Raw genomic sequence first — 23,355 nt, 5'->3', positions numbered from 1 at the left:
CTCTGTTTATAGTGTCCTTTGAGATTATTGCCAAATCCAGTGTCACAGATCCTTTCCCCTGTTTTCTTCTATGAGTTTTATAGTTTTAGCTTCTATATTTAGCTTTTTGATTAATTTAGTTAATTTTTTGTACACGGTGTAATTGATGTGATTTTTATGTCACTTCTATTTTTGTAAAAAGAAATACTTAAATTAGTTTTCATTTCTTTTGATGCTTACTTAAGAGCAGAATAAAGATATCTTGAGAGGCACATTATTTTTATATAATGTGTAAACACACTTTGTACAGTGTAGGGTCTTAAATATATTAATAGTACTGTGCTTCAAAATTAGAAATCAATAAATATATATTTAAATCTTACAAGTTTCTCAACCTGAGGAGTTAATGAGACAAATTAACTGGATTTATTCCCTTTTTCAATTCTCTCTCTCTCTCTCTTTTAACTGTTAGGTCTTCATGTGCGTTTAAGCAGGCTGGGAGCTGTTTCAAGACTGCATGAATTTGTGCCTTTTGTAAGTGACGGTTAAGTGTTGATTTATTTATATCCTATTTCCAAACACCTCTTGGTTGATGAGAGGGAAGAAAAATTTTGAAACCTACCTGAATAATTCCCATTCAAGTAATTTTATGTCTCTATGTAAGTACGTTGAAACCTGAATTACAAGAGCTTGGAATTATCTCATTCAAGTCCATCAGTTTACAGTTGAGAAAACTGAGAACTGTTTAATGCCATAACTTTGGGACACATCCAAGCCCTCTGAAAAATAACAAAATTTCTCACCTATTTCAGGAGGACTTTCAAGTAGAGGTACTGGTGGAATATCCTTTGCGTTGTCTGGTATTGGTTGCCCAGGTTGTTGCTGAGATGTGGCGAAGAAATGGGCTCTCTCTCATTAGCCAGGTATGGCAAGCCCTATTCACTTTTATGAATGTGTTCATTTTCTGATCGTTTTTTTCTGTTGTATAGTTTTACTTTGTGTCCTTGGATTTTGCTATTCACTTTCTCTTCTCATATAAATTCAGAAATGAAAGCTCTAGTAATCATATAGACATTTGTCATTTTATCCTATTGAGTGGATAGATTAAGTGAAAGTTAGTCAAAACCTGTCCTTTAATATTGGTCTTTTCTGAAGATTTTCTTACCTGGGGACCTATAATTGTCCCACCACCATTCTTAACTGAAGGCTATCTTAACAATTTTTCCTTCCATTCTCGAGCAAATAAAGAGAAGTGCTTTTCCTAAAAGGTGGGAAACTGGACTTAGATACTACTTGGGAGAAAAATGGTATTATGATTGATTATAGAAATTGGTTTATTTTTATTAAAGTGGGCATGTTTAACTTAGAGGAAATAAATTGTTTTGTATGTTGAGAATAATAATTTATACAGCATTTTAAACTCTGAAGTATTTTCATGCCATATTTCCTCACTTTCAAAATCTCACAAAATAACTCCTAGATTTACATTTACATCTTTTTTCCACTAAGGAATTCTTAGGAGTTTTTAGTTTTGTTTTGTTTTTAAAGATTTTATTTCTTTATCCATGAGAGACACAGGGAGAGAGGCAGAAACACAGACGGAGAGAGAAGCAGGCTCCATGTAGGGAGCCTGATGTGGGACTCGATCCCGGGACTCCAGGATCTTGCCATGGGCCAAAGGCAGGCACTCAACCACTGAGCCACCCAGGCGTCCCAGGAGTTTTTAGTTTTGAGAAAGTTTTAGGAAGAGTTTTTGTTGAGAATTCTATTTAAATAAAATAATTCTTGTAGCTTCTATTCTTCCTCTTATTTTATAGGTGTTTTATTACCAAGATGTTAAGTGCAGAGAAGAAATGTATGATAAAGATATCATTATGCTTCAGGTACCTATTAAAATTACTTGTGATATTTAGGTCTTAACTTTCCTTCTTAGATCTTTTGTGATGAGAAAAATACTGTAATTATTTTTAGCTTTATTTAAAATTTCCTCACTGTTATAACTGAATATGGCATCATAAAAATGGAAGGGACTACTATATTATCTTTTGCAAACTTCTTTATCTTTTACTATTTGACAGTTCTACTAGAAACATATATTTCTTCATTTAATACATGTAGAACTGTGATGCTGCATTTCTTTCACAGATTGGTGCATCTTTAATGGATCCTAATAAGTTTTTGTTACTGATACTTCAGAGGTATGAACTTGCTGATGCTTTTAATAAGACAATATCCACAAAAGACCAGGTAAGCAGGAGAAACAGACATGTGAGTTAATTCCAAAGGAAATATTTTTGTTAACAATTTTAATCATATTTAGGAGTTTTTATTTCTTTATGTATATTTCTAGAAATCACATATATACATATAACATGCATATATTATCTACATACGCATACATACACTCTGTATAAAAATTTAAAATATATAGATAAACAAGAAGGAGAAGAAAAAAACACATGAATCAACACTGCCTCCTAGAAATGATCACTTTTTTTTTCTTTTTAAAATTCTGTTAACATATAGTGCAGTATTGGTTTCTGGAGTAGAAATCAGTGATTCATGATAAGTGCCCTCTTTATTTTTTTTTTTAAAGATTTATTTATTTATTCATGAGAGACACAAACTAAGAGAGAGAGGCAGGGACATAGGCAGGGAGAAGGGAGAAGCAGGCTCCTCGCAGGAAGCCTGATGTGGGACTCGATCTCGGATCCAGGGATCACAACCTGAGCCAAAGGTAGGCACCCAACCACTGAGCCACCCAAGTGTCCCCATAAGTGCCCTCTTTAATACCCATCACCCATCTAGCCCGTCCTCCATCCACCTTCCTCCATTGACCCTCCATATTTTCTCTGGCACTAAGAGTTACTTGTGTCTTGTTTCACTCTCTCCTTTTCCCCCTTTCCATATGCTCATCTGTATTCTTTCTGAAATTCCACATATGAATGAGATCATATGGTATTTGTCTTTCTCTGACTGACTTATTTCACTTAGCATAATACACTCTAGTTCCATCCACATTGTTGCAAATGGCAAGATTCCATTCTTTTTGACCGCTGAGTAATATTCCATTGTGTATATATATCACATCTTCTTCATCCATTCATCATTCGAGGACATTTGGGCTCTCTCCATAGTTTGGGTATTATTGATAATGCTGCTATAAATGTTGGGGTGCATATGCCTCTTTGAATCAGTATTTTTGTATCCTCTGGGTAAATACCTAGTAGTGCAGTTACTAGATCATAAGGTAGTTCTATTTTTAACTTTCTGAGGAACCTCTAAGCTGTTCTCCAGAGTGGGTGTACCAGTTTGCATTCCACCAACAGTACAAGAGGGTTTCCCCTTTCTCCACATCCTTGCCAATATCTGTTGTTTCTTGTGTTGTTAATTTTAGCTGTTCTGACAGGTGTGAGATGGTATCTCATCATGGTTTTGATTTGTATTTCCCTGATAGTCATGTTGAGCATCTTTTCATGTGTCTGTTAGCCATCTGAATGTCTTCTTTGGAAAAGTATCTTTTTGTCTTCTGCTCGTTTCTTAATTGGATTATTTGGTTTTGGGGTATTGAATTTGGTAAGTTCTTTATAGATTTTGGATACTAACCCTTTAACAGTACGTCATTGGCAAATATCTTCTCCCATTCTGTAAGCTACCTTTTAGTTTTGTTGATTATTTCCTTTGCTGTGCAGAAGGTTTTTATCCTGATGAAGTCCCAGTGGTTCATTTTTGCTTTTGTTTCCCTTGCCTTTGGCAATGTGTCTAATAAGAAATTGCTCTAGCCGAAGTCAAAGAAGATTCTGCTTGTGTTCTCCTCCGGGATTTTATTTGTTTCCTGTCTCACATTAAGGTCTTTCTATTTTGAATTTATTTTTGCATTTAAATAAGACCAACAAACACACAAACAAATAAATAAGACAAACAGAGAAAGACAAACACAATATGATACATTTTGAATTTATTTCTTTCACAATGGTATAAGAAAGTGGTCCCCTGAGCGGCTCAGCGGTTTAACACCTGCCTTCAGCCCAGGGTGTGATCCTGGAGACCTGGGATCGAGTCCCATGTCGGGCTCCCTGCGTGGAACCTACTTCTCCCTCTGCCTGTGTCGCTGCCTCTCTCTCTCTTTCTCTCTGTGTCTCTCATAAATAAATAAATAAAATCTTTAAAATAAATAAATAAAAAGAAAGTGGTCCCTTTTCATTCTTCTACACGTTGCTGTCTAGTTTTCCTCAACACCATTTATTGAAGAGACCATCTTTTTTCCATTGGATATTCATCCTGCTCTGTTAAAGATTAGTTGACCTTGTACTTATGGATCCATTTCTGGGTTCTCCATTCTGTTCCATCGATCTATGTGTCTATTTCTGTGCCAATACCATACTCACTTGGTGACTACAGCTTTGTAATTAATATAGCTTGAAATTGGGAATTATGATGCCTCCAGTTTTGTTTTTCCTTTTCAGAATTGCTTTGGCTATTCAGGGTCTTTTTGTAGTTTATACAAATTTTAGAATTGTTTGTTCTAGCTCTGTGAAAAATGTTGGTGTTGTTTTGATAGGGATTGCATTAAATGTGTAGATTGCTTTGGGTAGTATAGACATTTTAACAGTGTTTGTTCTTCTAATCCATGAGCATGAAATGCTTTTCTACTTCTTTGTGTCCTCTTCAATTTCTTTCATAAATGTTCTGTAGTTTTCAGAGTACAGATCTTTTACTTCTTTAGTTATATTTATTCCTAGGTATCTTATTGTTTTTGGTATAATTGCAAGTGAGATTGATCCCATGATTTCTTTTTCTGCTGCTTTGTTATTGATGTATAAAAATGCAACAATTTCTGCACATTGATTTTTATATCCTGCAACTTTGCTGAATTGAGAAATGATCACTTTTTAAGTTTTGGTGTCTTGTTTGTTTTTTTTAAACCAAAATTTGGATCATTTTGTATGTGCTATTTCATAATTTGCTTTCTCTGCTTAAATGAGATATTGTACTAATATAAAATCTTGTCATTAAATAGACAACCGCATCATTTTTTTATATCATAATTCTTAATGGCTGTATAGTATTGCACGGTATGATTGCATTAAACCTTAGTCTCCTATTGCTGAAGATATTTTCTAGATTTTTGGTCTCAGAAACATCTTTGAACCTCATGGTTTAAACACTTGCCTAATTATTTTGTTAAGATACATTTTTAGAAGTGAATTTGCTGAAGAAACTGTGCTCTTTCTTAAGACTCTAGATACATATTGTTAAATTGCTCTTGGAAAAGTTACTCAGATTTACACCCTCTAGCAGTATGTATATCTATAATGGCACTGGTATTTTTAATCTTCATTGAAGTGGTAGGTGAGAGCCCGTCTTTTATTTATACCTATAGTTCGTGAATTAGCAGGGAAGTTGTCCATGTTTTCATGATTATTGGCCTTTTTCTCCTGTTTCACATAGGAAATTATCTTACCAGTCCTTCGCTCTTTTTCTGTTTTTGTAAAAGCTCCTGATTTAGTAAGGATATTCTTCATTTATTGTATTTGTTACATTTTTCACAGTTTATAATTTGTTGTCCTATGCAATTTCATCATACCTTCATTGCTTTAATATTTGATATGAACTTATGAAGTAGTCCTTACCTACTTTGAATTTATAAATCACATTATTTTATTCTTTTATATTAGAAGTTAGTTGCATAGGACCAAAGAACAAGATATGAAAATATAAAGCTAATTTTTAGTCATGTTTTATACGTAGTGAAAAATGAATATCTAATTTTCTGCATTGCTTAAATGAAAGTTATGTTAAGGAAAGGTACTCTCACCATAACTGATATCTATTATTTGAAGCCACTGTCCCACCAACCCAAATAGGAAGTTATTAGAATTAGTTTGTTGACTTACGGCTATATGGTAATGATAATGAAAACAATATTTCTGTTAAGTTCCTATTACTTGCCAGGTATTATAAACCTTGTGGAATTCGATGTCAAAAAAAGGGAATTATTCACCTAATATTCTGTTGTAGTCTAGAGGAAAATACTGGATTGTGTGAACCATGAATCTGATCCAAAAATGTTATGTTTTATGAAAGTTTTGGTTCCATGTAATTTTTTCTTTTTTGGTTCAATAGGATTTGATTAAACAATATAATACATTAATAGAAGAAATGCTTCAAGTCCTCATCTATATTGTGGGTAAGATTAAAGCATGTCTAAATAGGATATGAGTTCTTTTTAGAGAAAACATTTATCTTTTTAGAGAAAACATTATCATTTTACTCTTCTCCCAAATATAGCATAGAATAGTAGAGATTAATATGACTAATGTGATTAATATATTTAGAAACCCAGCTTTTAAAAAAGCACAGTTCTATTAGATCTTTATTTTCAATACCTGATATATAATTGTTTGGTCTTGTTTGTAGAGGTCTGGAATACAATTATCCTACTTAGAAATGTAGATAGAATTTTATTTATATATGAAATTTTAGTGTGACATATTTCTATGTAAAATATATTTTCATTGTGTCATTCTGTTAAGTTACTTTGTACAAATATTAGCCATACTTTTATTTTTTAATGTTCTGTATTATAGTCTTTGTTGATTTTATCAGCTAAGTAAAAGTTCTTAACTTCTCATTCTGGCTGTTGTTTCTTACTTTACTGCAGCAGATACTACTTTATATTAGTAGTTCCTAGTGAGGATTCTAACCATTAATTACACCTGAAAACATGGGTTCATTTTACTTTTTGTCAGGAATTAGTTACTGACTGGCTGCTTGTCTCAGCAGGAAGTATGGTAAACCTTCATTGCTAAATGAAATGTAAATGTGTAAAAGATTTTTAAATTAATGATATACTTTATTAAATTATAAAAATTTTATAGGAAGTTTTATGTTTGTTTTTGGATTATATGAAGAATTTCTAGCACCATATTTTTCTATTTTATATTTTTGCTGTTTTATTATTGCTACTATTATTTTGCTGTCATTGTATTTATACAAATTTATTGGGTTTTTCCTCCTGTGTGATTTGATTCTTAGTTAATATTTGCTGTATTCTTGAGTATAGTTAAGTTCTTTTTCCTCCTGTGTGATTTGATTTTTTAGTTAATATTTGCTGTATTCTTGAGTATAACAAGTTCATTACTTTCAGAAGTCAGTATTTAATATATATATCATTAATATAATGTGTAAATAACATGTAATTATGTAATATTCCATAGTAATTATATATTGTATTGTTATACATTTTATTATTATATTGCTATTATTTATAATATATTAACTATCAACAGCATGGCATTTATATTCTTTGGGTCTCAGATGCCTGATTTGTAAAATTTGAAGCTAATCTGTATTATCTCTATAGTTCATTCTAGCACTAAACTTTTAGGGAATATTCTTTTAGGTGAAAAAAATTTAAAAGTTACAAAATGCTTTACACATGTTAAGAGGAATGATCTGTCTGAAATGAATTCCCTTCACAGAAAAGTCATTCTTTGGCTAATTTGTAGAATTTATCAAATCTCTTAGGCAAAATTTCTTGTCTTTAAAATAACCTTGTTATAGATATCATAGGACTTTGTATACATATTGTAGTTTTGAAAATCAGAGGTGACATAAGACTGTAGGCCTTCTTAAGGCAATGGAAATTAGATGCTTTTGACACCAGAGAAGTTCCCATGTCAACTTAGCTATTTCCTCTATTTCGCAGTTTATTGAGATGAAAAATGGAAATGATCATATGGTCATTTTAGCAACATCAGTCATTCTTAATACATACTAAATATTTTGTTTTTGAGTTTTCATTTTGTTCTTTCTTAAATAACAAGTAGAGACAAAATTGAGAAAGATCTTGGAAGAAAAGTTGTTTAACAATGGCCACTGCTCTTTCAATGCCATGTGCATTGTTTTCTGATTTAGAAACACATGCTAATTTAATTGAGAAGCCTTGTTTATAATGTATGGGAGTATGTTTATATGTATTTCTGTGTGTTCTTGTGTGTATAAATTATAAGAAGGCCTGTGTTCTTTAGACCTCTTCATTTTTCTTCCTCCAACTTTTACAAATAAACTCTTGTTCAGATTTAGGAACATGTCCAAATAATTTATGGTCTCTCACAGACTTACTACAGTGTTCTGTGTATAAGTGTTCCTGGTAGGAGAGATTTAAATAGAAGATAATTGTTTTACGTTTTCATTTTTTATATTAGGAGAGCGTTATGTACCTGGAGTGGGAAATGTGACCAAGGAAGAGGTCACAATGAGAGAAATTATTCACCTGCTTTGTATTGAACCCATGCCACACAGCGCCATTGCCAAAAATTTACCTGAGAATGTAAGTCCGATACTGTTTTTTACTCCATTCACCTTAAAATAGGATTTTCTTTTTCTTTTTTGTTAATTGGAAATTACTTTGAAGTTTGAGGAAAATTTGACAAATTTTGCAGATCTACAACTATTCATTCTTTAATGGTATACTTTAATTTTGGAATTTGAGGCATTAGGAAACATTTTAGAAACCTTATGGAAGAACCTTATGGGAGTTTGGAACAACAAATTCCCTAGCTTTTTGTTTACCTTAAAATTTCTCCAGAGAAAAAAGAAGCTGCCTGAAATACTGAGACTATCTGGGTAGTGTGTTAGTCTGCATCTTCTGAGAAGCAGAAGTCAAGACAAAACATGTAAGAATTTATTAGGAATGATGCCTAGGAGAGAAAATGGTGAGGGAGCTTGGAAAAGCTGGGGGAGCCATCAGATTGTCAGATGAGGCTGATTCCATGTGAAAGAAGGAAGGAAGGTTAGATAGAAGCATTCTAGACCACTGGGTAATCTAATCTAGGCTTGATGTCTTCCCCAGTATCCCAGAGTGAGCCTGCATTAGTATCTCTGTTTCCTCTAACTGAGATCTGCAAGGTATATTCTCATGGCCGTTGCAGGTGATACTTATGTTTTTGTATACACTGATAATTGAAGTAGTAGTTGTAAAGATTAGGAGTCTCATATTTTTTCTCCTGAGATTTCATTATGAATTAGATCAATGATTCTTACAATTAGACTTATCTGCTATCAAGGTGTTCCAGAGAAGTAGAGTAGAGAAAAGCTTAGACTATTGGTTATTTTTCCAAAAAAATATTTATCTTTTTCCAGTTTCGTTGTTAACTGATTCTCAGATCAACTATTTGGCATATCACCTTCATAATTTCTGCATATCCATCTATCAATTTTTTTAATTAATACACTTTAAGAGTAACTTATTCTTTTTTCAAAGATTTATTTACTTGAGAGAAAGGGAGCACATGAACACAAAAGAGGAGGATGGACTGGGGCGGGAGGCGGGGAGGAGCAGATGGAGAGCATCTCAAGGCCGGCTCCCCACTGAATAGAGACCAGTGTGGGGCTCCATCTCAGGACCCATGAGATCATGATCTGAGCTGAAACCAAGTCAGGTGCTCAACCAATTGAGCCACCCAGTCACTCCTAACATATTTTTTCTTAGTATCTTTCTAAGCAAGTACTTTCAGTGAAAGAGGTTTAGATTCTGGAGTTTCTTTCCCTAATTCATATTAAAATAAGTGAGTAACTATTCAGAACTTAAAAAAATATATAACTGTGCAACCTAAAATAATTTCTTATGCAACTGGTGATATACATACCATAGTTTGCAAAAGGAATGCTTTAAGGCATAGCCCTAACTTTGTTGCTTACCCCAAGTGCATTATATTAAAAGGAGGTTAAATTTTATACTTTTTGTGAAACTGTAGGAATCTGTGAGCCTGATTTAATATCTTGACTATGTTCTTTTTTTTTTTTTTTTAAGATTTTATTTATTTATTCATGAGAGACACAGAGAGAGGCAGAGACACAGGCAGAGGGAGAAACAGCTCCTCCCGGGGAGTCTGATACAGGACTCGATCCCAGGACCTTGGGATCATTACCTGAGCCAAAGGCAGATGCTCAACCACTGAGCCACCCAAGTGCTCCCTTGACTATGTTCTTATTCTGACTTTAAATAACTTCATAAAAAAATAATATTCCTCAATTAAGGAAAAGTTACAGGCATTCAGAAATATAACGCAGAAGCCAGAATACATTTGGGCATCTACCTGTATTTTGCTGTAGATCTCATTTATTTTATAACCTTGGCTTTAGGTATGGTTAGCATGGACATGTGCTTCAAGGATGTGAGTGATGAACGTATTACTTAAAGGAAAGCTCTTTTTCTTTGAACTGTTGGGTGGGTGTATCTATATGTATACATGTATGAGGACAAACTTAGATACAACTTCCCCCTTAAGTAGTTTATTTCTAGATTTTACTTCTGTTAAGAAATTGGTTCCTCGGAGCACCTGGGTGGCTCAGTGGTTGAGTGTCTGCCTTTGGCTCAAGTCATGATCCTGGGGTCCTGGGATCCAGTCCTGCATCAGGCTCCCCGAGGGGAGCCTGCTTCTTCCTCTGCCTATGTTTCTGCCTCTCTCTGTGTCTCTCATTAATAAATAAATAAAATCTTTAAAAAAAAGAAAGAACTTGGTTCCTTAAAGCTACTTGGTTTCAGACCAAATTTTTTTATATTGGAAGTTGATCTTTTTTTATTGCTTACAAACTTCAAGAATGCTGTTAAAATGTATTTCAGTTTACAATAAGAGAAGGAACAGTCACTGCATGAAAGTAAAAATGACAAAAATATTGTCTCAACAGGAAAATAATGAAACCGGCCTAGAGAACGTCATTAACAAAGTGGCCACATTTAAGTAAGTACTTAATATTTATGCTTATTCTGAGAGGTAAACCAATCTTTGCTTTTGTACTTTGGATACTTTGTAGAAGCTCTGAAGTCTTTGCCTGAACTCCTAAGAACAAGAATGGAGTACAGATAAAAAAGGGTGAAAATGAGGGGTTGCTCAGTAAGCACTTAGTATGTGTTTGTTAAAGAAATGAGTATCTTTGACAGATATCTGAGAAATGCTCATTTATGATTTAAAGTGACTTAGTAAGTACAGTTGACTCTTCAACACAGGTTTGAATAGCTTGAGTCTACTTATAAGTGGAGATTTTATAGTACAGTACTGTAAGCATATTTTTTCTCTTATGCTTTTCTTAATAACATTTTCTTCTAGCTTACTTTATTGTAAAAAATATGGTGTATAATACATTTAACAAACAAAATATATATTAATTGATTTTATGCTATTAGTAAGGTTCTTGGTCAGTAGTAGGCTATTAATAGTTAAGTTTTTGGTTGATTAAAGAAACAGAAGATGAACAAACAAATGGAAAGATATTACATGCCCATGGTTCAGAAGAATTAATATTATTAAAATGTCCATATTATCTAAAGCAGTCTGTAGATTCAGTGCAATCTCTATCAAAATACCAACAGCATTTTTCACAAAACTAGAACAAATAATACTAAAAGTTGTATGAAACTACAAAAGACCCCAAATAGCCAAAGAAATCTTGAGAAAAAAGAACAAAGCTTGGAGTTGTTACAATTCCAGATTTTTAAGATATACTACAGAGTTTAGTGGTCAAAACAGTATGGTCAAATGGCTGTTTGACTAAATGGCTAAATCAAAAATACAAGAAACAGTAAGTGTTCAGTGAGGATGCAGAGAAAAAGGAATCCTTTCGTACTGTTGGTGGGAATGCAAACTGGTGTCGCCATTGTGGAAACAGTATGGAGGTTCTTCAAAAAGTTAAAAGTTGAACTACTTTATGATCCTGTAATCATACTACTGGTTTTTTGCCCAAAAAACAAAAACACTAATTCAAAGGGATACATGTACCCTATGTTTATTGCAGCATTATTTACAATAGCCACATTAGGAAAGCAGCCCACGTATCCATTAGTAGATGAGTGGATAAAGAAGAGGTGATATATATTATACAGTGGAACATTATTCAGCCATAAAAAGAATGAAATCTTGCCATTTGCAACAACATAGCTGGAGCTAGAGAGTATAATGCTGAGTGAACTAAGTCAGAGAAAGACAGATACCATATGATCTCACTCATATGTGAAATGTAAGAAATAAAACAAATGAACAAAGGGTGGGGAGAAGAGAGAGAAACCAAGAAACAGACTCTTAACTATAGAGAACAAACCAATGGTTGCCAAAGGGGAGATTGGTGGTGGGATGGGTGAAATAGGTGATGGGCATTAAGGAATGCACTTGTGATAAGCAGTGGGTGGTATATGGAATTGTTGAATCATTATATTTTACCCCTGAAGTTAATATAACAATTAAAATAATAATTATAAAAAACACAGTATGCTAGTTGCACAAAAACAGGTATATAGATCAGTGGAACAAAAAGCCCAGAAGTAAACCCATGATTATATGGTCAATTAAGCTATGAGAAAGGAGGCAAGAATATACAATAGGGAAAATGCAATCTCCTCAGTACATGGTATTGGGGAAAAAACTGGACAACTCCATGTAAAAGATAAAACTGGACTACTTATTAATACCATACTCAAAAATAAACCCAGCATGGATTAAAAACTCTAATGTGAGACCTGAAGCCATAAAAAATCATAAAACAGAACACAGGCAGTAATTTCTCTGACATCAGCCATAGCAACATTTTTCTAAATATGTCTCCTAAGATGACAAGTGAAACGAAAGCAAAAATAAGCTATTGGGACTACATTAAAATAAAAATCTTTTGCACAATGAAAGAAACAACAAACAAAAAGGCAGTATACTGAATGGGAGATTTTGTAATGGATTCTATAAGATACATGAAATGGAAATAAGATTTTAAGTGTATTAATTCTTGAAATTAAAAAACTTTCTATTGGTAGTAAATTTCTACGTTTTATATTATATCTATAAATAAATTACTAGTTTTAAGTAACTTTTAAAATTGGATATAGCTTTTTTTATGGTTTAATAATACTTAATAACATATTTCACTTAAAATTCAATAGAAACCAAAAGCTATTTAATGTGCTGAACAAATATGATGTATTCCTTTTGGCTTTGATGCTTTTCCTTATAGTGCTATGTAAAGGATTCAACACTTTTTTTTAAAGATTTATTTATTTATTTTATAGAAAAAGATCGTAGTGGGGGACAGAGGGAGAGAGAGAATCTCACGCAGACTCCCCACTGAGCACAAGCTGGACTCGAGGCTCAATCTCAGGACCCTGAGATCATAACCTGAGCCAAAATCAAGAGTCAGACACTTAACCAGCTGATCTACCCACTGCCCCAACACTGTATTTTCATCTACAATTTGACATCTCACTACCATTTTAGAAAGCCTTAGCAAATTAAGTAGGGCATGAGATTAGGTCAGTGTAGTAGAAAATCAACTTCCTCAGATTTACTTAAATTTCTTAATTATGGGGACTCCTGGGTGGCTCAGTGGTTGAGCATCTGCCTTTGGCTCAGGTTGTGATCCCAGGGTCTGGGGATTGAATCCCACATCAGGCTCCTTACGAGGAGCCTGCTTCTCCCTCCACCTAGGTCTCTGCCTCTCTCTCTGTGTCTCTCATGAATAAATAAATAAAATATTTTTTTTTAAAAATTTCTGAATTATGAAACACAACTTGGCTGTTATCAGGACTTTGAGTCTGCAATGTAGGTTTTTAGTTTTACTGTTGGAATGAAATTAGTCATTTCAGTTTAAGCAAGCTAATAAATGACTATATTTGTTTTAGATTTTGACGTTTTGATTAATTTTTAGGTTTTTGTTTTGTCAGGATTGTATCCTACAAAAACACTGCTGTTCATCTCTGTATTTTCTATTTAGGAAACCAGGTGTGTCAGGCCATGGAGTTTATGAACTGAAAGATGAATCATTGAAAGACTTCAATATGTACTTTTATCATTATTCCAAAACACAGCATAGCAAGGTAGGAAAAGATATCATCTTCAGTAATTAAGCCTAAAGTGCTTTATGGTTTCTAACTCTACAGAAAATCAGACTGGTTCTCACTAATAGAGGCCATTATCTCACCCAAGAAATTAAAATTGAATCGGTAATGTTATCTAGTATACAGGCAATATTTAAATTTTTCTAATTTACCAAAAAGATCCTTTATTACTTATGAGGAGGAAGATTCCATCTAGAATGCTGTACCTTATTTGGTGTCATGTGTCTATAATCTCTTTTAAGATAATCTTTTTGCCTTTTTTGTCTTTCATAATATTGCCATTTCTGTAGAGTACAGACTAGTGATCTTTTAGAATATCCTACACTCAGAATGTGCCTGATTGTATTCTCATGGTTAGATTCAAGGTAAACTTTTTGGGGCAAGAACATTATATAGGTAATATATTGTATCACATCAGTGGGTAGGTACATAATGTCTATTTGTCACATTAAGGGTAACATTAAGTTTGATAACTTAGGGTAAAGTCTGGACTTGTCCTTACAAATATGAATCAATAATTTCCAGCCCATAGTACAAGACCCTGAATCTAGTAGGCACTAAATGAGTATTATTGACTGAAAGAATGGGGAATAAAATCTTGAGGAGGTATGTTACTCATCTGATTTGCAGTGGCTTTTCCTTGGACAGTCATTTTATTTCTGGCACAAGGTAACATTTTGATTACATACATAGTATATAGTATGTATTTTGGTAGGCTCAGTGATCTTTCCTGCCTGCTTCAAAGTATTCCATTTGTTTCATGCTTGCCAAGCAGTATATTTAAAGATACTTTTTTTTCTATATACATAGGCAGAACATATGCAGAAAAAAAGGAGAAAACAAGAAAACAAAGATGAAGGTAAAAAGTGAGATTCTGAATTGACTCATTTTTTAAGATTTTATTTATTTTGAGAGCGAGCGAATAGGGGAAGGGACAGAGGTGGGGGGGAGAGACAAGTAGACTCCGCTCCAAGCACAGAGCCCCACGCAAGCCTCAGTTTCATGACCCTGAGATCATGACTTGAGCCAAAATCAAGAATCAGACACTTAACTGACTGAGCCACCCATGTGCCCCTGAATTGACTCATTTTGAGTATTTTCTGTGGTTTTGTATCAGCAGAGCATACAGTGTTCTTCATTTTTGTTTTTGTTGTTTTTTAAGAGTGGGCAACTAATGGAAGTGCAAAGAACCCTTTAATTCTTGTCCTTATATTAAGATATGGCTTATTTATCAATGGTGATAGAACATTTAAGTTTATAACAAATAGAGTTTATTTCGGGTGATTGATATAGTGACTTATATTTCCCGTGACATTGATGTATTCGGTGCTTTAAAGGTAACAGAAAACAGGTGGTGTTTTGAATGTAATATATGATTTTGATATACACAATTTAGCGTGTAGGATAACCCAAATAAAAATGTACTTCTTTGTTTCTTCTCCTATACATCTCCCACTTACTATAGCATTACCACCACCACCACCTCCTGAATTCTGCCCTGCTTTCAGCAAAGTGGTTAACCTTCTCAATTGTGATATCATGATGTACATTCTCAGGACCATATTTGAGCGGGCAATTGACACAGATTCTAACTTGTGGACTGAAGGGATGCTTCAGATGGTATGTATACTTGAAATATTTTTTTCTACTTCCAATATTGTCTCTACTTCATAGAGTTTGTGAGGAACCAAGGAGAAGATCTTTGGTCTAACATTGTCATTCAGAACCACACTAGAGCACCTGAGACCTAAGGGTCATTAAAAACACTTTAGAGGGCAGCCTGGGTGGCTCAGCGGTTTAGCGCCGCCTTCAGCTCAGGGCCTGATCCTGGAGACCCGGGATCGAGTCCCATGTCGGGCTCCCTGCATGGAGCCTGCTTCTCCCTCTGCCTGTGTCTCTGTCTCTGTCTCTGTCTCTCTCTGTCTCTCTCTCCCTCTCCCTGTGTGTCTCTCATGAATAAATAAAATCTTAAAAAAAAAACACCTTAGATGTGGCAAAGACTTTCTCAGTCATACACTCTCATGTTTTTAGTATCCTTACTCTTGAGAACCATTTATATTGGGGGGAAATAAAAGCCTTTCTTCCTGCAAATAATAAATTGGTGTATTCTTATTGCATCATAATTTTCTATATTTATTTCACTTGTATTATGAAAAATATAAAGACTTGGAAGATAGACTTGAATCTTAGGTTACCCCGATTCCTATTTAAAAGCAAAGAATAATTTCCCCATTAGTAAGTGGGGAAATTATTTCATAGAGTTTTTATGAGAATTAGCTCATTAAGTTGAAGTGGCTATTTTTTCTTGATATTTATTGATAAATTCCTTAGTAGTGTTACCCTTTGGTAGCTGTAACTGGGTATTTATTTAATTTATTTTAAAATATAATTAATTTAATTGATTTTCTTTCTTCCTTGGCTTTTTTGGTTTGGAGGCTCTAAATGCTGTCATACTATATGTGTATCTCAGTTTTTGTCCTAACAGTGGTAAATACATTAGTAAAAAATTTCAAACCATGGAGATATAGTTGAAATCAAAAGTTAAAATTTCTTCCCCTATCTCCTAGTGTCCTACCTAGGAGATAAGCGCTGTTCAAAGTTTGTATCTTCTGGAAATCATGTATCTTCCACATTAGCACAAATGGAACTATCTTGTTCTCGATAGATGTATATTCCATTGTATGGATATGTATAGTGCATTTAACCAGTCTCCTATTAATAAATATTTAGGGTGTTTTTATTTAGGGTGTTTTTAGGTCTCTGTATGACAACACTGAAATGAATATCCTTGTACAAATATCTTTGCATGCTTGAGTACATTGTACTAGGTCTGTTCTTTATGTTTTTGATAAATATTGTCAAATTGGCCTTCAAAAATGTTACTACACCAGTTTACTTTGCCATACCAATATAGTGAAAAGTGCCTATTTCCCAGCACCTCAGCCAGCTCTGTATTGTATTAAACTCTAAAATTTTTGCCACTCTAATAGGTGAAAAACAGGATGATCTTGTTTCAGTTCACATTTCTTTAATTTTAAGTGACGAATATTTTTCATATGTGTATTTCTCCTCTTTTTTTTTTTTTAATTTTTATTTATGATAGTCATGCAGAGAGAGAGAGAGAGAGAGAGAGAGAGAGAGAGAGGCAGAGACACAGGCAGAGGGAGAAGCAGGCTCCATGCACCGGGAGCCTGACGTGGGACTCGATCCCGGGTCTCGAGGATCGCGCCCTGGGCCAAACAAAGGCAGGCGCCAATCTGCTGCGCCACCCAGGGATCCCTCCTTTCTCTTTCTGTAAACTTCTTGTTCATAATCTTTTCCCCTTTTTTACCGGTCAGATTGCTTATTTTTTACCTTCATTTAAAATAGGGCAGCCCCAGTGGTTTAGCGCCGTCTTTGGCCCAGGATCAGGTCCTGCATCGGGCTCCCTGTGTGGAGTCTGCTTCTCCCTCTGCCTGTGTCCTTGCCTCTCTTTCTCTCTCTCTCTGTGTCTCTCATGAATAAATAAATAAAATCTTATAATAAAATAAAATAATAAAATAAAATAAATGTACCTGGGGTGCGTGGGTGGCTTTGTCCATTAAGTCTGCAGCTCAGGCCATGATCCCAGGGTCCTGAGATCAAGCCCCATTTCGAGCTCTCAGATCAGCAGGGAGCCTGCTTCTCCCTCTCCCTCTTCTGCCACTCCCCCTACTTGTGTTCTCTCCGTGTCTCTCTGTCAAATAAATAAAATCTTTAAAAAAAAAAAAAAGTATAGGGGATCCCTGGGTGGCTCAGCAGTTTAGGGCCTGCCTTTGGTGCAGGGCACAATCCTGGAGTCCCGGGATCGGGTCCCATGTCGGGCTCCCGGCATGGAGCCTGCTTCTCCCTCTGCCTGTGTCTCTGCCTCTCTCTCTCTCTCTCTTTGTCTATCATGAATAAATAAATAAAATCTTTAAAAAATAATAAAATAAAGTATATTTACCTGAGGAAGCACAGTGTTATAAATCTTTTCATATTCCTCTTTCAGGCATTTCATCTTCTGGCATTGGGTTTACTAGAAGAAAAGCAACAGCTTCAAAAAGCTCCTGAAGAAGAAGTGACATTTGACTTTTACCATAAGGCTTCAAGTACGTTTTAGTATTGATTTTCAGCATAGTTTCAGCTAATTACCAATTTGTAAGTGAAAGTTCAGCTCTTACAGAGTGTTAATCTGCCACTTCTTAAAGCATAGACAATTCTGAAGTTAAGACTTTTCCTAGCATCTTTAGTTCTTAACTAATGTGTTCAACAATAAAAATATGTTTTTAATCCCCTACTAAAATCTTTTTACTGCATGATTCCCCCTCCTTTTTTGAGTGGGGGATGCATACATTGATGGTTCTTACTTTATTTTTTTTTTTTTTTATTGGTGTTCAATTTACTAACATACAGAATAACACCCAGTGCCCGTCACCCATTCACTCCCACCCCCCGCCCTCCTCCCCTTCTACCACCCCTAGTTCGTTTCCCAGAGTTAGCAGTCTTTACGTTCTGTCTCCCTTTCTGATATTTCCCACACATTTCTTCTCCCTTCCCTTATTTTCCCTTTCACTATTATTTATATTCCCCAAATGAATGAGAACATATAATGTTTGTCCTTCTCCAACTGACTTACTTCACTCAGCATAATACCCTCCAGTTCCATCCACGTTGAAGCAAATGGTGGGTATTTGTCATTTCTAATAGCTGAGTAATATTCCATTGTATACATAAACCACATCTTCTTTATCCATTCATCTTTCGTTGGACACCGAGGCTCCTTCCACAGTTTGGCTATCGTGGCCATTGCTGCTAGAAACATCGGGGTGCAGGTGTCCCGGCGTTTCATTGCATTTGTATCTTTGGGGTAAATCCCCAACAGTGCAATTGCTGGGTCGTAGGGCAGGTATATTTTTAACTGTTTGAGGAACCTCCACACAGTTTTCCAGAGTGGCTGCACCAGTTCACATTCCCACCAACAGTGTAAGAGGGTTCCCTTTTCTCCGCATCCTCTCCAACATTTGTTGTTTCCTGCCTTGTTAATTTTCCCCATTCTCACTGGTGTGAGGTGGTATCTCATTGTGGTTTTGATTTGTATTTCCCTGATGGCAAGTGATGCAGAGCATTTTCTCATATGCATGTTGGCCATGTCTATGTCTTCCTCTGTGAGATTTCTGTTCATGTCTTTTGCCCATTTCATGATTGGATTGTTTGTTTCTTTGGTGTTGAGTTTAATAAGTTCTTTATAGATCTTGGAAACTAGCCCTTTGTCTGATATGTCATTTGCAAATATCTTCTCCCATTCTGTAGGTTGTCTTTGAGTTTTGTTGACTGTATCCTTTGCTGTGCAAAAGCTTCTTATCTTGATGAAGTCCCAATAGTTCATTTTTGCTTTTGTTTCTTTTGCCTTCGTGGATGTATCTTGCAAGAAGTTACTATGGCCGAGTTCAAAAAGGGTGTTGCCTGTGTTCTTCTCTAGGATTTTGATGGAATCTTGTCTCACATTTAGATCTTTCATCCATTTTGAGTTTATCTTTGTGTATGGTGAAAGAGAGTGGTCTAGTTTCATTCTTCTGCATGTGGATGTCCAATTTTCCCAGCACCATTTATTGAAGAGACTGTCTTTCTTCCAATGGATACTGATGGTTCTTACTTTAATTGTCTCAGTATTACAGATATTTGCTGTTTCATCATCCATAACATTCATACTACCCATCTACATACGATATTAATGTCCCTGAGTGTAAAATGATTGTACACATCTGAGTGAATGATAATATGTTTGTCTTATACTTTTTTCTTGGCTGAACAGGATAGGTTGAGATTAGATTTCTATGAAGATTTATTTATTAGATTAAGATAGTTTCATCAAAGCATACTCCAGGGACATTGATTATGAGACCAATAGGAAAAAGACATACAAACTGTATTTTTAGCTCCTTGAAGACATTGTAAACCTACTCAGTTTATGGATATAAACCACCCCCACTTTTATATTTTTGGGAGCTTTTGTTCTCATTAACCACTTTTACTAGACAGTGAGCCAAGTATAGGAAAGACCAGAGACCGATCATTGAAGGTAGAAGGTAGCTTTCACTTAGCAGCCCCAGTGAAAAATGTATTAAGAATTCAAAAAATTATTCAAGTTTTTCAAGTTGTCTAATTTAGTACTGAGTGCTTTATGTCTTTGCTGATTGTTCTGTTGAAAAATTGCAATTAAGGGAGTGTTTGTGAACTTTGGTTATTAATGTGAATAACACTAATTACAGATTATAATTTATATATAACTATAAAGGTTTTTTGTAACTTCTGTGTTTTAAAAAAGGATTGGGAAGTTCAGCCATGAATGCTCAGAATATACAAATGCTTTTGGAAAAACTCAAAGGAATTCCTCAGTTAGAAGGCCAAAAGGACATGATAACATGGATACTCCAGGTAAATTTGATAAATAAATTGATCATATCTTGGTTTAAGTATTAAATAATCCTCTGCCTGTAATGTTAAGCCACTAGTCTCCGGTTGTAAAATCATTTAGTACAGATTTCATAGTCACTCATATTTTTTCATGTTTTAGTGGAAGGTGTTTTTTTGTTTTGTTTTGTTTTGCTAAATTAAGATTTATTCATTTGTGTCATTATTTAGTCAGTATCTTTTGAATGCCTTTCATGTGCCATGGTCATTTCTAGACAACACAGATAAAATGCTTACTATCCTGAAGCATACACTAGTTGAGGTACAGGTAGTGAACAAGAAAAGGATAATTCAGTAGATGAATAGAGGGTGACTTCATATGGGTAATCAGGAAAGGCCTCTTTTGGGGTGACTGAGTGGCATAGTTGGTTAAGCATCCAACTCTTGGTTTTGGCTCAGGGTTGTGAGACTGAGTCCTATGTCATGCTCTGCACTCAATACAGAATCTGCTTTAGATTCTCTGTCCCTCTCCCACTTCCCCCTCTGCTCATGCTCACTTACTTTATTTATTTTTTTAAACTTTTATTTATTTATTCATGAGAGAGAGAGAGAGAATGAGAATGATCTATAAGCTATTGTGGAAATATCTCCACAGATTAATGTTTAAGTGAAAAAGATAGGAAATGGTGTATATGGTAAGGTTACTTTTGATAATATATAAATATAGGGAAATATGTATTCTGATAATTTTTTTCTACAAAAAATACTAATAACCTTTTTCCTTTTTTAGAAGGCAGGGGAAGGGCAAAGGGGGAGAGAGAAAGAGAGAGAATCTTAAGCAGACTCCACACCCACAGTGGAGCCAACATGGGGCTCAGTCTTACAACCTTAAGATCATGACCTGAGCCAAGTCGAGTTGGAGGCTTAACCAACTGAGCCACCAGGCACCCCCTAGTAATCTTTAATTTAGTTAATTTTGGGGAAGAGGGCTGGCATGAAGAAGAGAGGATTTTACTTTCCATCTTGTATTTTTGTCTTTACATGTCTTTGCACTAAAAATGTTATTTTAAACTAAAAAAAAATTTTCCCCTGGCAAAAGCAGAGGTATGCTCATACCTGCAGATGGAATCAGCTGACTTTGCTACCTGCAACCTCCTCTTTAACTGTATTGCTAATAACTGAGGGGCGTGTTTGTCACAGTCAGAAGTCACTTTTTATATACTTTAGCTATACATAAAAATATTTATACACGTAAGTATTTGTGTATGTGTATATATGTCAAGTTTAACTCAAGACATTTGGTGGCATGATGACAAAATCAAATTAGTGAATTTTTCTGTTTCTGGTCAGTGTTATCAAATCTTTTAACATTTCATTTGTTTTTTATAGATGTTTGACACAGTGAAACGATTAAGAGAAAAATCTTGTTTAATTGTAGCCACTACATCAGGATCAGAATCTATTAAGAATGATGAGGTAAAGGCATTATAATAATGGTGATGTTCTTCCCTGTCTTTGAACTTTAGAGCTGTTGCTTTTTTGTTAGAAGGAACCTGTTTGTTGTAAAGTTTATGAGATTTTCATCTTCTTTTGTTTGTTGTGTTTCTCTACCACAGGGATTAGTGGTATTTGGCATCACTTGTCCAGTATAATATATGTATTTTATAAAAGTAGAGGAAATTAGTGTACAGTGGAGCTCTACTGGAAATGCTGTATTTTATTAATTTTTAAAATATTTTAATATCTGAAATTGAGATATATCCTGTAATTAATGACTTCTTATAATTTAATCAGCACTCTTTTCTTAGTGGAACATAAATAATGGCATCTTAATTCAATGAAATGCAATAATATTTAGGTTATGAATTTCCATATTATAATAAATCAGGTTTATTCGAATCTTAAAATTGTTAGAATACTATTACTTGTGGGTTTGTTTTTTTTTAATTACTTGTGATTTTTAACTATCCATCCTAAAAAAAAAAAACACTGGACTTAAGTTAGATATAAACAATAAAAAGACACTGTATATCTCAGTAATATTGTTAAAGTTCTTAGGCTTAGCAATGCATCTAGTAGTAAACTTAACTGTTAGATATCATCAAGTTGGCTAAAATTGATTAAATGTCAGTGATTAAATGACATGATTAAAAATTTTTTTCTTTTAACTTCATTAATCTACCTGCATTGAATATAAAAGGCAATTTATTGGATATTTAAGTACTTGAGACTTTTACAGTATTTTTGAAATAACCAAAAGAGCAATTAGTTGTATGATATGATGGAGCCTCTAGGCTCGTTTTGAGACATCAGATTGAATCTAGGCTTAAGTGGTAATCAAATTTTATAAGACCCTTATTCTAGGAAATTTTACCTGACTGAACAGTATATGTAAAGTTCAACAATGAATCTTAATTTTTGCGGTTTCTTAATACCCAGATTACTCATGATAAAGAAAAAGCAGAACGGAAAAGAAAAGCTGAAGCTGCTAGATTGCACCGCCAGAAGATCATGGCTCAGATGTCTGCCTTACAGAAAAATTTCATTGAAACTCACAAACTCATGTATGATAGCACCTCAGAAATGTCTGGGAAAGAAGACTCCATTATGGAGGAAGAGAGGTAAAAACTAAGCAAAACTAGAAATTAGCAACTCTGGTTTTTGGAGGGAAAATGACTTATTTAATTTTTTTTTTAAGATTTTATTTATTTGTTTGACAGAGAGAGAGAGCACAAGCAGGAGGAGTGAGAAGGAGAGGGAGAAGCAGACTACCTGCTGAACGGGGAGCCTTAGTGCAGGACTCAATCCCAGAACCCAGAGGTCATGACCTGAGCCAAAAGCAAACACTTAACCAACTGAGCCACCCAGGTGCCCCAACATACTCATTTTAAATAAAATTTCCCAAAAATATATTTTACAGTAAGAGAAATTACACTATCTTTAAACTAAGAAAGACACAGTGATAGCTCTTAAGGTACTTACTGAATGTAAGTTCATAGGTAGTTCAAGCGCACAATAGTTTTTGTTGAGAGCCTTTATGCACCAAAGATGAAAATGCGAATGGCAAAAATAGAAATCAACTT

The 23,355-nt window shown here is 34.5% G+C and overlaps 1 protein-coding gene across 5 annotated transcripts in view; it reads left to right on the top strand.

Moving 5' to 3' along the window:
• Positions 1-23,355, top strand: part of UBR1 (ubiquitin protein ligase E3 component n-recognin 1) — a 139,948-nt gene that overhangs the window by 69,185 nt on the left and 47,408 nt on the right. For all 5 annotated transcript variants that reach the window (XR_012022710.1, XM_072808941.1, XM_072808940.1 and 2 more), the window contains 14 exons: positions 452-513; positions 792-902; positions 1,797-1,862; positions 2,125-2,226; positions 6,106-6,169; positions 8,190-8,314; positions 10,675-10,727; positions 13,738-13,840; positions 14,672-14,720; positions 15,327-15,481; positions 17,871-17,970; positions 20,187-20,296; positions 21,662-21,748; positions 22,712-22,893. Coding sequence is in view for 4 of the 5 variants with exons in the window: in XM_072808941.1 (XP_072665042.1) it covers positions 452-513; positions 792-902; positions 1,797-1,862; positions 2,125-2,226; positions 6,106-6,169; positions 8,190-8,314; positions 10,675-10,727; positions 13,738-13,840; positions 14,672-14,720; positions 15,327-15,481; positions 17,871-17,970; positions 20,187-20,296; positions 21,662-21,748; positions 22,712-22,893 (1,369 nt within the window). In the remaining variant the exon portion in view is untranslated. The remainder of the gene's footprint in view (positions 1-451; positions 514-791; positions 903-1,796; positions 1,863-2,124; positions 2,227-6,105; positions 6,170-8,189; positions 8,315-10,674; positions 10,728-13,737; positions 13,841-14,671; positions 14,721-15,326; positions 15,482-17,870; positions 17,971-20,186; positions 20,297-21,661; positions 21,749-22,711; positions 22,894-23,355) is intronic.

This window comes from Canis lupus, chromosome 32, assembly GCF_048164855.1.
Source record: "Canis lupus baileyi chromosome 32, mCanLup2.hap1, whole genome shotgun sequence".
In the NCBI taxonomy this organism is placed as follows: Eukaryota; Metazoa; Chordata; class Mammalia; order Carnivora; family Canidae; genus Canis; species Canis lupus.
Note: the sequence above shows the minus strand (reverse complement) of the source record. Positions and strands in the feature narration are given on the sequence as shown.